The 12,555-nt window shown below is 41.7% G+C and overlaps 1 protein-coding gene across 6 annotated transcripts in view; it reads left to right on the top strand.

The window, feature by feature from the left end:
* The window catches only part of LRRC7 (leucine rich repeat containing 7), a 358,746-nt gene that overhangs the window by 153,565 nt on the left and 192,626 nt on the right, over positions 1–12,555 (top strand). For all 6 annotated transcript variants that reach the window (XM_043520844.1, XM_027825894.3, XM_043520845.1 and 3 more), the window contains exons 6-7: positions 5,042–5,131; positions 8,506–8,562. In XM_043520844.1, the coding sequence (XP_043376779.1) occupies positions 5,042–5,131; positions 8,506–8,562 (147 nt within the window). The remainder of the gene's footprint in view (positions 1–5,041; positions 5,132–8,505; positions 8,563–12,555) is intronic.

The following is a 12,555-nucleotide window of genomic DNA, read 5'->3' as shown; positions in this document are numbered from 1 at the left end:
CCCCCCTTGTCCTGGCCTCCTTGTCTTGGTGATGCAACCCATCCACAGTCCTCACGGGCATTCTGTTCGCACTTCCTATGCCTCGCTCTACTCTCACCACTGATGCCTCGCTAGCGGGCTGGGGAGCCCACTTGGACAGTTGCATGGCTCAGGGCCTCTAGTCACCCCGAGAGGCAAGGATGCACATCAAAATCCCGAAACTACGTGCCATTCGCTTTGCCTCTCAGGCCTTTCTGCCACTCCTCCATTCGTGCCATGTCCAGGTGTTGTCCAACAACATGGCGGCATCATCTATGTCCACAAGCAAGGCGGGGCCTGGATCCCCTCCCTCCGTGCAGAGGGCATTCTCCTTCGGAATTGGTGCCTCCAGTACAGCATCACCCTCCATGTTGTATACCTTCCCTGCCTGAGCAACGTCCTTGTGGTCCAACTCAGTCACTCCTTCCATGCCAATCATGAGTTGCAACTCCATGATCCGCTCCATCTTTCACCAATGGGGCATGCCTTGATGGGACCTCTTCGCCATGGCAACCAACCACAAACTTCCGCTCTTCTACCACCCTCAGTCCCAGCTTTCAGGGAGACGCCTTTCTTATTCCCTGGACCAACATGCTCTGTTATGCCTTCCCACCCATTCCCCTGCTTCCCCAGGTCCTGCGCAAGATCTGGCGGGATTGAGCAATGGTTGCCATCACCTCCGCATGGTGCATCAGCGAACTGGGAGCCATGATAATGGGACTGCCCTTCACCATCTTCCACTGTGACAAGGTCTCCCTACGCCTTCATCCCAAATTCCTTCCCAAAGTGGTCTCCCCATTCCACCTCAACTAGCACGCTGCATTCCCTGCTGAGCACTAGCCTTCTACCTCCAGCACACCCGTGACTTCTGCGCGTCCTCTAGTCTCTTCCTCGCCATTGCTGTTGAGGCTGCACTCTCTCATCGCAACATCTCTCCCCCTGCATTGTGGACTGTTATGCTCTCTCTTGCTTCCTCCCCCACCGCCAGGAGTCACAGCCCACTCCACATGGGCTCATGCTGCCACGTCAGCTTTCCTTACAGACATCACATGGCAGGACATGTGCCAGGCAGCCACTTGGTCCTCCATCCAAACCTTTACCACTCATTATGCCCTCACCCTGCTGCAGTGGCGGATGCGGCTGTTTGCTGCACCATCCTTCTGACTGTGACTTCTGGAGAGCCCTCACGCCTGCCTCCACGCTGAGTACTGCTCGCTACTCTCCTGCATTTGGAATCCATATAGGGACCATCATTTGAAGAAGAAGAAGAGATTACTTACTGTAACTGGAGGTTCCTTGAGATGTGTGGTCCCTATCTGGATTCCAATCCCGCTCTTCATCCCCTCTGCTCTGGGCTTTGCTACTGCCTGGTAAGAGGGAACTGGAGCAGCATCGACCCTCATGGCCTCTTAAAGCTTCGGGTGCACCACACAGTTGACACATGTGCGGGTCAGTGGACATTACTATGAACAGTTCTGGCACATGGAATGCATGTACACCCACGTTGGAATCCAGATAGGGACCACATATCTCGAAGAACCTCCAGTTACAGTAAGTAACCTTCTGTTACTATTCTTCCAAGGTCCCAATCCTGCAAAGATTTACAAGTAAGTGTGTTCATAGGTCTTTGGGAGGGTCAAGACCCAAGTTTTGAGTTTAAGATTTTCTACTTTTCCCCTGCAAAAATTGATAACATAAACAAACATACCAAACAACACAGAATGCAGTATTGTACTATTTTTGACGCTTGATGTCATCAACTGCTGCAAGCCTGGAAGCATGAGTAAAGGGAAAAGTAATTTTTGAACATATTATAAGGTAATTCAAAATGGACATTTAAATGTTTTAAAACTTCAACTCTGGGAATGCGTTACTAGTTAGTATGCAATAGATGAAACAGATAAGCAGAGAGCTCTTTAATAACATGTGACATTCAAATTAATGGGTTTTATGCACAAGCACAACTGCAGAATCAGGGTCTAAGACTATTGTATAGGACCCGTGAAAGCTAGAAAAAAAGAGATCGCTGAAATGTTGGTAATAGCATGTTTCAGGTGCTCATTAAATGTAATTTCTTGTTTTGTGGTATATTTCTGTGGTTTCCTGGAGTAGATTTTATTGTCCAAATATTTGTTCTAAAATTACATTGACATTTTAAATGTACATGTATGTTCTTTTAATGATTGTGGATTTTAAAGTCTGTAAATGTAGCTTTCAGATTATTAACCTTTGACAAAAAAATGCAATGGAGCATATTGAGTTATTGATCTGTATATTATGATTTGCCCTATGGCGTATTACGAAGACACTCAAAATGAAACACTGATGTAAAGAAAAGATGAAATCTTGTGTTAATTGAGTTATTTGACCAAGGACTCAAAATTCATTCCTGTATTAATCTGACACCTAAAACTGGTTATAAATTAAATGATCACATTTTGAAAAATACATGCCTAATCTTGTAAACCCTGACTTATGTAATGACTGTCACATGAATAAAGGTTTCTCCAGTCAGGCCCCTAGTTCATACAGAATATATGATGTGGTAGATTGTTTTAAAATGTATGCTAGTGTTCATTTATAATTGCCAGATTATAGTGTCATAATAAAAAATTGTAAGAGATAATGTAATATTTGAGCTCTTTGATGTGACATTGTTTGGCTTGGCATCTGTAGCATCTTTTTCATTATTCTGAGGTATAAGACCTTCTATTTAATGGGCTTGGTTCTACATGGTGTTGAGTACAATGGCTCAATCTAACAGAACAGTTGTAATCCCATTAAAGTCAGTGGCTAAATGCTTAATTGTCCCACCTCAATATTTTCTAAATAATGTACTATTGTATGGAATTTCCTTGGGTTGCCTAACCAATTTACCTAGATAACTCCATTCTGCTCAAACAGTGACAGGATTTGCATGCCACCAGATTGAAAATGTTGTGCATTCTGCAACCTGTTGTTGCTTTAAAACTGCCATATTCCCCGAACATGTGTGGCTGCCTATTCCCTGAACAGTGGTAGTCCTGGGCAAGCAGTTTATTTTGTGCCAGTCTCTCTTGCCTACATCTGATTCCAGGAGGATGCTTGTGGGTGGAGAGCCAATGGAAAGATCTCTAGGGATACGTCTACACTGCAGTTTTTAGCCTGCAGCCTGAGCCCTGTGAATGTAAACCCATGTCAATTGACCTGGGCTCTGAGACTTGCTGCTCCAGGAATTTTATTGCGGTATAGACTTACCCTAGGAGACTGTTCTACCCAGCAGCCCAATGGCTGCTCTAAGTTGTGCAGAGGGTCAGTTTAGCTAACCTTGGCTGGCCCAGGGTTGGGATATTTGGCTCTGACCCACCTTTGTCTCCCTCCTCACAGCACGACTCAGCTCAGTAATGAGCCCAAAGTTCTCAGCAGCAACAGGATCACACCACTTCTCAAAAGTAAGAACAGGTGTTCACATGGCACTTTTGTGGCCGGCGTTGCAATGTATTTATATGCCAGAGATTCTAAACATTCTTATGCCCCTTCATGCTTTGGCCACCATTCCAGAGGACATGCTTCCATGCTAATGATGCGTGTTAAAAATAAAATGCGTCAATTAAATTTGTGACTGTACTCCTTGGGGGAGAATTGTATGTCTCCTGCTCTGTTTTACCCGCATTCGGCATATATTTCATGTGATAGCACTCTCGGATGATGACCCAGCACACGATCATTTTAAGAACATTTTCACAGCAGATTTGGCAAAATGCAAAGAAGGTACCAAATTGAGATTTCTAAAAATAGCTACAGCACTCACCCAAGAAGTGAGAATCTTAAGAATCTGAAGTGCTTCCAAAATCTGAGCGGGATGAGGTGTGGAGAATGCTTTTAGAAGTCTTAAAAGAGCAACACCCTGATGCGAAAACTACAGAACCCAAACCACCAAAAAGGAAAATGAACCTTCTGCTGGTGGCATCTGACTCCAATGATGAAAATGAACATGCATCAGTCTGCACTACTTTGGATCGTTATCAAGCAGAACCCATCATCAGCATGTAAGCATGTCCTCTGGAATGGTGGTTGAAGCATGAAGGGACATATGAATCTTTAGCACATCTGGCTAAAATATCTTGCAATGCCAGCTACAACAGTGCCATGTGAACGCCTGTTCTCACTTTCAGGTGACATTGTAAACAAGAAGCAGGCAGCATTATCTCCTGCAAATTGTAACCAACCTTGTTTGTCTGAGTGATTGGCTGACCAAGAAGTAGGACTGAGTGGACTTGTAGGCTCTAAAGTTTTACATTGTTTTATTTTTGAAGGCAGGTTTTTTTGTACATAATTCTACATTTGTAAATTCAACTTTCATTATAAAGAGATTTCACTGCAGTACTTGTATGAGATAAATTGAAAAATAATTTTTTTTGTTTTTTACAGTGCAAATATTTGTAATAAAAAATAAATATAAAGTGAGCACTGTACACTTTTTATTCTGTGTTGTAATTGAAATTAATATATTTGAAAATGTAGTAAACATCCAAAAATATTTAAAATAAATGGTATTCTATTGTTGTTTAACAGCGCGATTAATCACGATTAATTTTTTAATGGCGTGACAGCCCTAATGTATATACAATTACTTTACTACCTTTATAATCAAAAGACATGCTATATCCTAGAGAAATAGAGCCCCACTCAAGAAGTTATGAAAAGTGAAGTACTCAGCATATGCTTGCCATTTCAGTAAAAAAAAAAAATCCTCTGATAAAAAGCTTAAAGTAGGACAAGAGAGAAGGATGAAGCCACTTTAATGTGTCAGGCACATAAATTTCATCCTGTGACAGTAACAGGGAAAAGTTGAGTGATATTTGTTTTAATAACAAGCAAAAATGCCACCTGTAACAATTTTCTCTATCAATTCTTCTTTTTCATAAGCTGTGTAGCTAAGGGGTGTGAGGGTGGAGAACTTATGCTTCTCCATAGAGATTTACATTTGCATTGTTTCTATAGCAACCCAGATTCAAAGACTAAATCTTTAACTTCTCTTTAGGCTGCCAGATGGTTTCACGCAGCTTCTAAACTTGACCCAGCTCTACCTAAACGATGCCTTTCTGGAGTTTCTTCCAGCTAACTTTGGAAGGTAAGTTAATTGTTAAACCACATTACCACTTCACAAGCAATTGATTTAGTCTTAAAGATCATTTAGAAGCGGTGTGCATGAAAAACAGAAAATATATGATTGTTCGTCCCTGCAATCCAGTTTTGATGAATGATAGGAGGCAGGAGTGGAACTGGTTTCAGCTGGGTGGTTGGGGAAGACATCCTGAGTAGTGGGGAGCTGTTAAGTGAGTTAGGAGGATATGGATGTGGGAAGAGGAATAGTTAAGCTACAGGACAGTAGAATAACAGCAGTTAGATTGATGACCTCCAGAACTAGCTAGTGTGTGCCAGCACTGTGTAAGCAAATTGGTTTACTGCAATACTTTGATCCAGCTTCTCAGTGGCCAGTGTTTGTGCTTCTCTTTACTTGTTCTTGACCAAAAGTGACTGCTACTTTTTGGCCAAAGGGGCAGAAGGAACAAAGTAGGGTCTGTTCTGGTAGTCTCTGTTTCTGGTTGCTTCCTCTGGTGAGGAATCCAAGGGCTGCCGGTCAGGAAGAAAGAGAAAAATTAAATGAGTATGGCAGAGTGAGCAAAGTAGAGATGTGAAAGTGAGATCCAGAGAAGAAGGGAAAAAGGGAATGTAGACTGATTCAGATAGATATAGAGAAGAAATGAACAGAGTAGTAGGAAGACAAAGCTGAAAAAATAGAAAAACAGAAAAACCAGGAGGAGGGAAAAAAACCAAGAAATAAGAGAAGCTGGAGCAGGAGATACTTAAAAAAAAGCTGAGTCTGCAGAAACAGGGTAGCAAGTACAGTTTGAGTGTTGGCAATAAGGATGTTGGAAATGCACTATTGCTCACTTTGCCTTTGGAAACTGCCTTGAAGTTGGCTAGCTCATTGACCCATACCATACATTGTGTACATACAGTAAATATGTAAAGTACACTTACCCAGGACTGGCTCTAGGCACCAGTAAAGCAAGCACGTGCTTGGGGTGGCACATTTCCAGGGGCGGCATTCCGGCCACCCTTTTTTTCCCCCCTGCCCCGCTCAGTCAACCAATAAGCCCCTGCGTGGGGCGGGGCAGGAGGCTCAGCACGGGGTTCCCGGCCCGGGGCAGTCCCTGCCCTGGCCCCCCGTCACTGGGGGAGCGGGGTGATGCGGCTTCTCCCCCCCCGCCCGCCCTGCCACACGTGTCACAAGCGGCGGAGGAGCCGGAGCCGAGTGGAGTGGGGCCCGGGATTGGGGCAGGACCCGCAGCCGGTAAGGGATCCGCTGCCCTGGGCGGCTCGGCGCTGGGTGGGCGCCCCTGGTCCGCCCCCATCCCCGTGGCTGACCCGCCCCCCGGCCACTCTGTCAGTTACTGTCCCCTCTGCAGGGGTGGGGCTGGGTCTGAGATTGGGCTGGGGACCCACCGGCAGGATGTACAGCCCCAAGCACCTCACTCCAAACACTGCCATAGCATTACACATTCTTTTAACATTACCAGTATCAGTGACTTCTGGTGAGCGCAGTTTCTCAAAACTGAAATTACTAAAAAATTATTTGAGGTCCACCATGTCTCAGAATCATTTGTCAGGACTCGCATTAATTTCAATTGAAAGTACCATTGCAAAAAATTTAGATTTCACTGAATTATTAAAAGACTACGCAAGTATAAAAACCAAAAAAATTCAGTTCCTGTAAATTCTTTTAATTTATGAGAAACTGGGTGCACCGGAAGACACTAACATTTTTCATTACAGTGTATAGTTGAACCCAAATTTATTTATAATTGTGATTTTGTTAAAATTAAATGAGTACACTAGTAGGAAATTGTTTTATTTCACTAACTACAAATTCTCTGTTTTCATTTTTTTTTAATTTTAAACAGTCAAAAGAAACAAAAAAAATTGCGAAGTGCAAACTTGTAAAAGCCAAAAAAAAAAGGGGGGGGGCGGGGGTGGCCAAAATTGTTTTTTGCTTGCGGCGGCAAAAAACCTAGAGCTGGCCCTGCACTTAGTTTATGTGTTGAGGATATAGAAAATATGATACATGGTGGTGTGGTATAAAGGTTTTATCAGTTTGGGATGATCATATTATTCATGAGTGGTGAAGCCACAAGTTACTTACGCAGATCATCTCAAATGAATTTTTACAAAATCTTTCATGTTTTTTTGTAAGCTGCAAAACACATTTCAGAAAAAACTATTTTAGGAAAATTTTTCGATTGTTATTTTTTAAAAATAATGTATTGGGAGTATTTCTTGTAACCTTCTGCGTATAAAGCTGGTTGCCTTAGTTACCATGAGTCTGATTGTACAGGACTCAGAGGGAGCCACAAAAGCTCTGATAATAACTTAAAATAGTTTTTCTATACATAAAAAAGTCATGACTTCAAAGTCTGTTATTTTTACAGTTGAGCTTATAATTAGGCTTTATTTGCAGGCCTAATTATCGCAACAGTTAACTCTCCACAGATTCTTTACAGCTGAAATTGTAGGACTTTGGGTCAGGAATAGAGATCCTTTGGCTCCTATACCCTTCATCACTGGGGTTAATAATGATCTAAGATAAAAGAACCCAGGAATAGTGGCATGATTTGAAGTCCATTGAAGTCAATGGGTGGCATTTGATGTCACCATGGCTGAGCTCTGGAACAAGCCCTTAAAGCCAAAAACTCTTGAGTTCTAATCCTGGTTCCTCAACCCCCATTTTGTGTGTCCCTGTTTTGTGTCAGTTTTCCCATTTGTGAGCTTACTGTTCTACCTCAAAGTTTGTTGTGAGTATTCATTATTTAATGTTTGTACAATGCAGTATAGAGACCCTAATTCAATAGAGCACTTATGCTCATGGCGAACTGTGAGCTTGTGCTTCAATCCCATGGAAGTCAATGGGGATCTGTGTCGGGGAAGCAGTTTGCCTGTGTGCAGTCAGTTGTAGGATCAAGGCCCAAAAATGCAAAAAGAAATTGTGATCTCTACAAAAATGTGTGTAAACTTGTGAACAGTCATTCAAAATGCCATGCATCTGTGTAAGTGCTCTAAATGTTTTAAACAATTTTAACCCTTTTACATGGGTATTCATGATTTTCCAGAACAAAACCTATTGCCAATAATCAAAGCTTGATGCAACTTAAGCTGAAGTTGGTTAGTATTACAGAACTGGAAATATTTGTGGTAAATTAAGTTTCACCATATTTCTCTTGTATAAATAATCAGCAAAAATTGATTCAGAATTATTTCTAGCAACTGACACATCATAGTACTTTCCAGCAGAGACTGGCCAGGTATATAAAAATAATGTAATGCAAATACACGGCTAAATCTTTTTGTACTGGAATAAACAGTTCTCCAGTAATTCTTATTGGTGTCAGAAGTATTTTCTCACTTGAATGTATTAATCATATTGTTTTATATTGGTATTTCTAGACTTGTCAAATTGCGTATCTTGGAGTTAAGAGAAAATCATTTGAAAACTCTACCAAAGTAAGTGAGACTTAATGTTTTTTTTAACTGAGTTCTGTCCTGAAGTTCACAAACAGTGTAAAATATTTCCACTGATAATTGTGCAATCTGGATGAGTTATTTTTATGTAAGTTATTTATTTTCTGTTGTCTAAAGAAACTATATATTTATGGAATATGTTAGACAAGAAGTTGTTGTGCATGCAAGTTGTTGTGCCTGCAAGTGGTGAGCAAATCACACAAGGAGGGGGATGGAGACAGGTAAAACATTACTCCACAAATTAATGTGTATACTCCAATATGCATCATTTTAAAATCTAAAACCTAAACAAAATTGGCAAATGAAGGATGCAGAAGTTAGGGCAAAACACTCATGATCTTAGAGTAGGCAACAATACTTTATTCATAAGATAGCTAACTGTTCAGTAATTTGTTGAAAATCAGTATTTATCAAACCTTGCTAGTGTCCCATTATATGTTACTTAATTTACCCTATAGGCAGCACTTTTAAAAAGAAATGCACATATCAAAATATCTTTTGAACATTAGAGATTTTAAGGGGAACATTTGCCTTTGTTTGTCTGATTACCTCTCTACTGTCTCATTGCTTTCAGTGGGTAGGTATCTGAGGGCAGAATTTGTCCCTGATGTTTTCTAAAGGAAGGTAACATTTTTCTGAGGTTGAAAGCAGATTTTTAACAATAGTTAGGAGTCATATTTCTGTATAAAACTATTTCCCCTCTTCTAGAAATCATATAACTTTGGTAAAAGAAACAAGATGTTATGCTGTTACTGAGAAGGCATTAAAATATGGGCCCTGTCCAGCAAAGTACATGTGCAGCCATTGAGGATGTGTGTGACCAGGAAGGCAACATTTATTCCTGTACACTAGACCAATTTTGCAGAAGTCAACCTCTTGTACGAAGGACTAATACAAAACCCAAATTTTCAACAGGCAGGAAACTCCTGCAACAATCAGCAACTCCTTGTAAATATGCTACACAATCATTTATCGTTTTTATCCTTTCAGCTACTGATGGTAAATTCATTTACTATCCAACTAATTTATACTATACTATGTCTATTTATATTTGACACGCATCACACAGCTCTTGTATGCCTTAATTAATTGAATCAGTTACAAATCATAGATCTGATCATGCAGTATTTTCATACCCAAAATGTCCATTGAGGTCAGTGGTTGTTTTGAGTGTTCAAGAATTCAGGATCAGCTCCCTCCAATAGAACTTACACTATTAATGGTAGTCTATATCTCTGACCCAGTCCTACTCCCCTTGAAGTCAATGAGAGTTTTGCCATTGATTTCAGTTGCAGCAGGATTGGGTACAGATTGTGTGCTGTCACAATTAATGCTAGGGACTCGCATATTTCATAGCTTGTATAGGCTGATCTTATCACACACACCAGGGCTTCTGGAGGGGAATGGAGGGATGTAAGGAGTACACACACATTCTCCTCACCCACCCTCCAACTCCCTATGTACTGCCCTGCCATCCCTCTCTTTCTCAGGGATTCCCTGCAACCCCACAATATCCGCTCATGACAGTCGCTTGTGTCTCCCCATTCTTCCTGACATACCAGTATATTGTGTGCACCCCTATTTCCACTTTTGTCCCATGCCGGGGGCTCTGTGTGCCCCCCTTCCCCCATACCAGGTTCCCTCAATCTTCCCCTCTTTTCCCCTATATTCCCTATTTCCCCCATCCTCCCATACCAGAGTCCTCCAACCTCCTCTTCAGCAGGGATTCTGTGTGCCCGATTCCCCCCTACTCTATGGGGCTCTGTGGCTTCGCTTTCTCCATTTGAAGGTCCCCTATTCCCCCCTTTACAGGAGTGCTGTGTGCAATCTTATTCTCCCCTTTTTACCCCATGCCTCCCATTTTCCCTACCCCTATACCAGGGTCTTCCAATCTTTCCCCACCTGGGATTCTGTGTGCCCCCCATGCCAGTGTCACTCATTCCTTCCATGGCAAGGGTTCAGTGTGAACCCTCATTTTTCCCATTCCTCCCCACCCCGATGGCAAGAGCTCTGTCTTCCTCCCATTTTTTGTTTCACCCCTGTTTCCACTTCACCCTTGTGCTAGTGTCTCTGTCTACCCCTTCCCCATGTCCCCCCATCAGGGGTTCTGTATGTCCCACAGCAGTGTCCTCCATTCTACCCCCATGCCAATGGCTGTGTGCAAACCCCAGTTCTCCCTTCCTCCTCCCCCTTCCCCACCATTATTCTTCTTTCTGCCCAGGAAATAAGTAATTTGGGGTATCAACATGTTCATGGGAACATCATGGGAAGATGAGGAGAAATGAGTTAGGAGCATTGTTATGCTGGAAGGCAATGAGTACGATCAGGAAGTTCTTTGAGCTATAGATAATTCATAGATTCCAAGGCTAGAAGGGACCCTTATGATCATCTAGTCTGACCTCCTGTATAACACAGGCCATAGAAGTCCCCCAAAATAATTCCTAAAGCATGTCTTTTAGAAAAACATCTAATATTGATTTAAAAATTGTCAGTGATGGAGAATCCACCGTGAGCCCTGGCAAATTGTTTCAACGATTGATTGCTCGCCCTGTTAAAAATTTGGAAAAAGAAAAGGAGTACTTGTGGCACCTTAGAGACTAACCAATTTATTTGAGCATAAGCTTTTATTCTTCATTTCCAGTCTGAACACCTTATTTCCAGTCTTATTACAGAGATGCTTGAGGGTGTGGCTATGCTAAAGAGCTGGCAGGGGCTTTGTGTGTCTCCCATTTTTCCCTTTTTGGCTTTCTGATTTTCATCACAATCATTAGAGTTCTGGCTATTGACGCTTAGAACATTCCCCTGGAATTTTGGAATTGATTGGATGCAGCATTCAAAAGTTATTGCATTACCGACAGACAGAGAAATACCACTAAGTTGAGTGTAGGGCCTTCATAAACTTGGCCAGTTATCACTATTTATTTATGTATGTGTTTGTTTATTTCTATAATGAATTATGCTTTACAGGCAGATTTCTAGTTTCTAGGATGGTGATTCTATTTAGAAGACTCACAGTGTAGCTTGTGTTCTCAATAACTTCAATACTTCAAAACAATGAAACAATACCTTTTTTGAGGATGATAGGTATAATTTTATTCCCACACTGTGTTTTTGCCATTAATTAATTGCTTTGTAAACATAATTATGTGGATAAGATATTTCTGGTTTTGTGAATGCTGCACTGACTCTTGTAAAACAGTGAGGAAATTCTAGTTGTCCATATATGTCCTCTGCTCTTTGCTATGGCAGAAAGTATTTATATACCCTGCTGAGAAGACCTGGAAATAAATACTATTTCCCTATGTAAATGACTTATTTGACGGTTGTAGCTAAAACTATGAGAGAAGTGGGAAATCTACGTTATGAAATGTTATAAGGTGAAGTTCACCTGAGGTAGAGGACATTGGCAAAAGGTCATTTCTGCTTCACATTGGGACTGTAGAGTGGCCATGTAAGGTTACCTTTGCACCATCTTTATGCCATAGAAGAGTTTTCTGTGTACGGGAACAAATGAGATGTCCCAGTGTAGTGGATTGGCTCCCATTAAAACATAGGCTGCAGGTAGCAGCCAGAGGGATACACTGCAACCTCTTGTCCTGTTTCCAGGTTAGTAGGTGAATTCCATCTTATGCTTTGCTCAAATTCAGCACAGTTAATTGGGGTATGTATAGAAAATAACAGGTAGCTGAAGACCATAAGACAATAGACCCTGTCATGAGGGAATGGGTGAGTACTATTGCTGGAGTCTGTGAAACAGAGGGGCCTGGGAATGTGGCACACATGGAGATTGTGGCAGCCGGGGGGAGGGTGGATTATGGGAATGCAGGCTTTTCTGGTGTTCTGATTTGCACCAAAATCAATGGTGTTTCAAAGTTGTTATGTTACAGACAAAGAGAGAAACGCCTTGAGTTGAATGCTTTGCTCGGGAAATAAAAATAGCATTATTATGACAAGTATACAGTGTCTAACTGAAAG

This window comes from Chelonia mydas, chromosome 8, assembly GCF_015237465.2.
Source record: "Chelonia mydas isolate rCheMyd1 chromosome 8, rCheMyd1.pri.v2, whole genome shotgun sequence".
Taxonomy (NCBI): domain Eukaryota; kingdom Metazoa; phylum Chordata; order Testudines; family Cheloniidae; genus Chelonia; species Chelonia mydas.
Note: the sequence above shows the minus strand (reverse complement) of the source record. Positions and strands in the feature narration are given on the sequence as shown.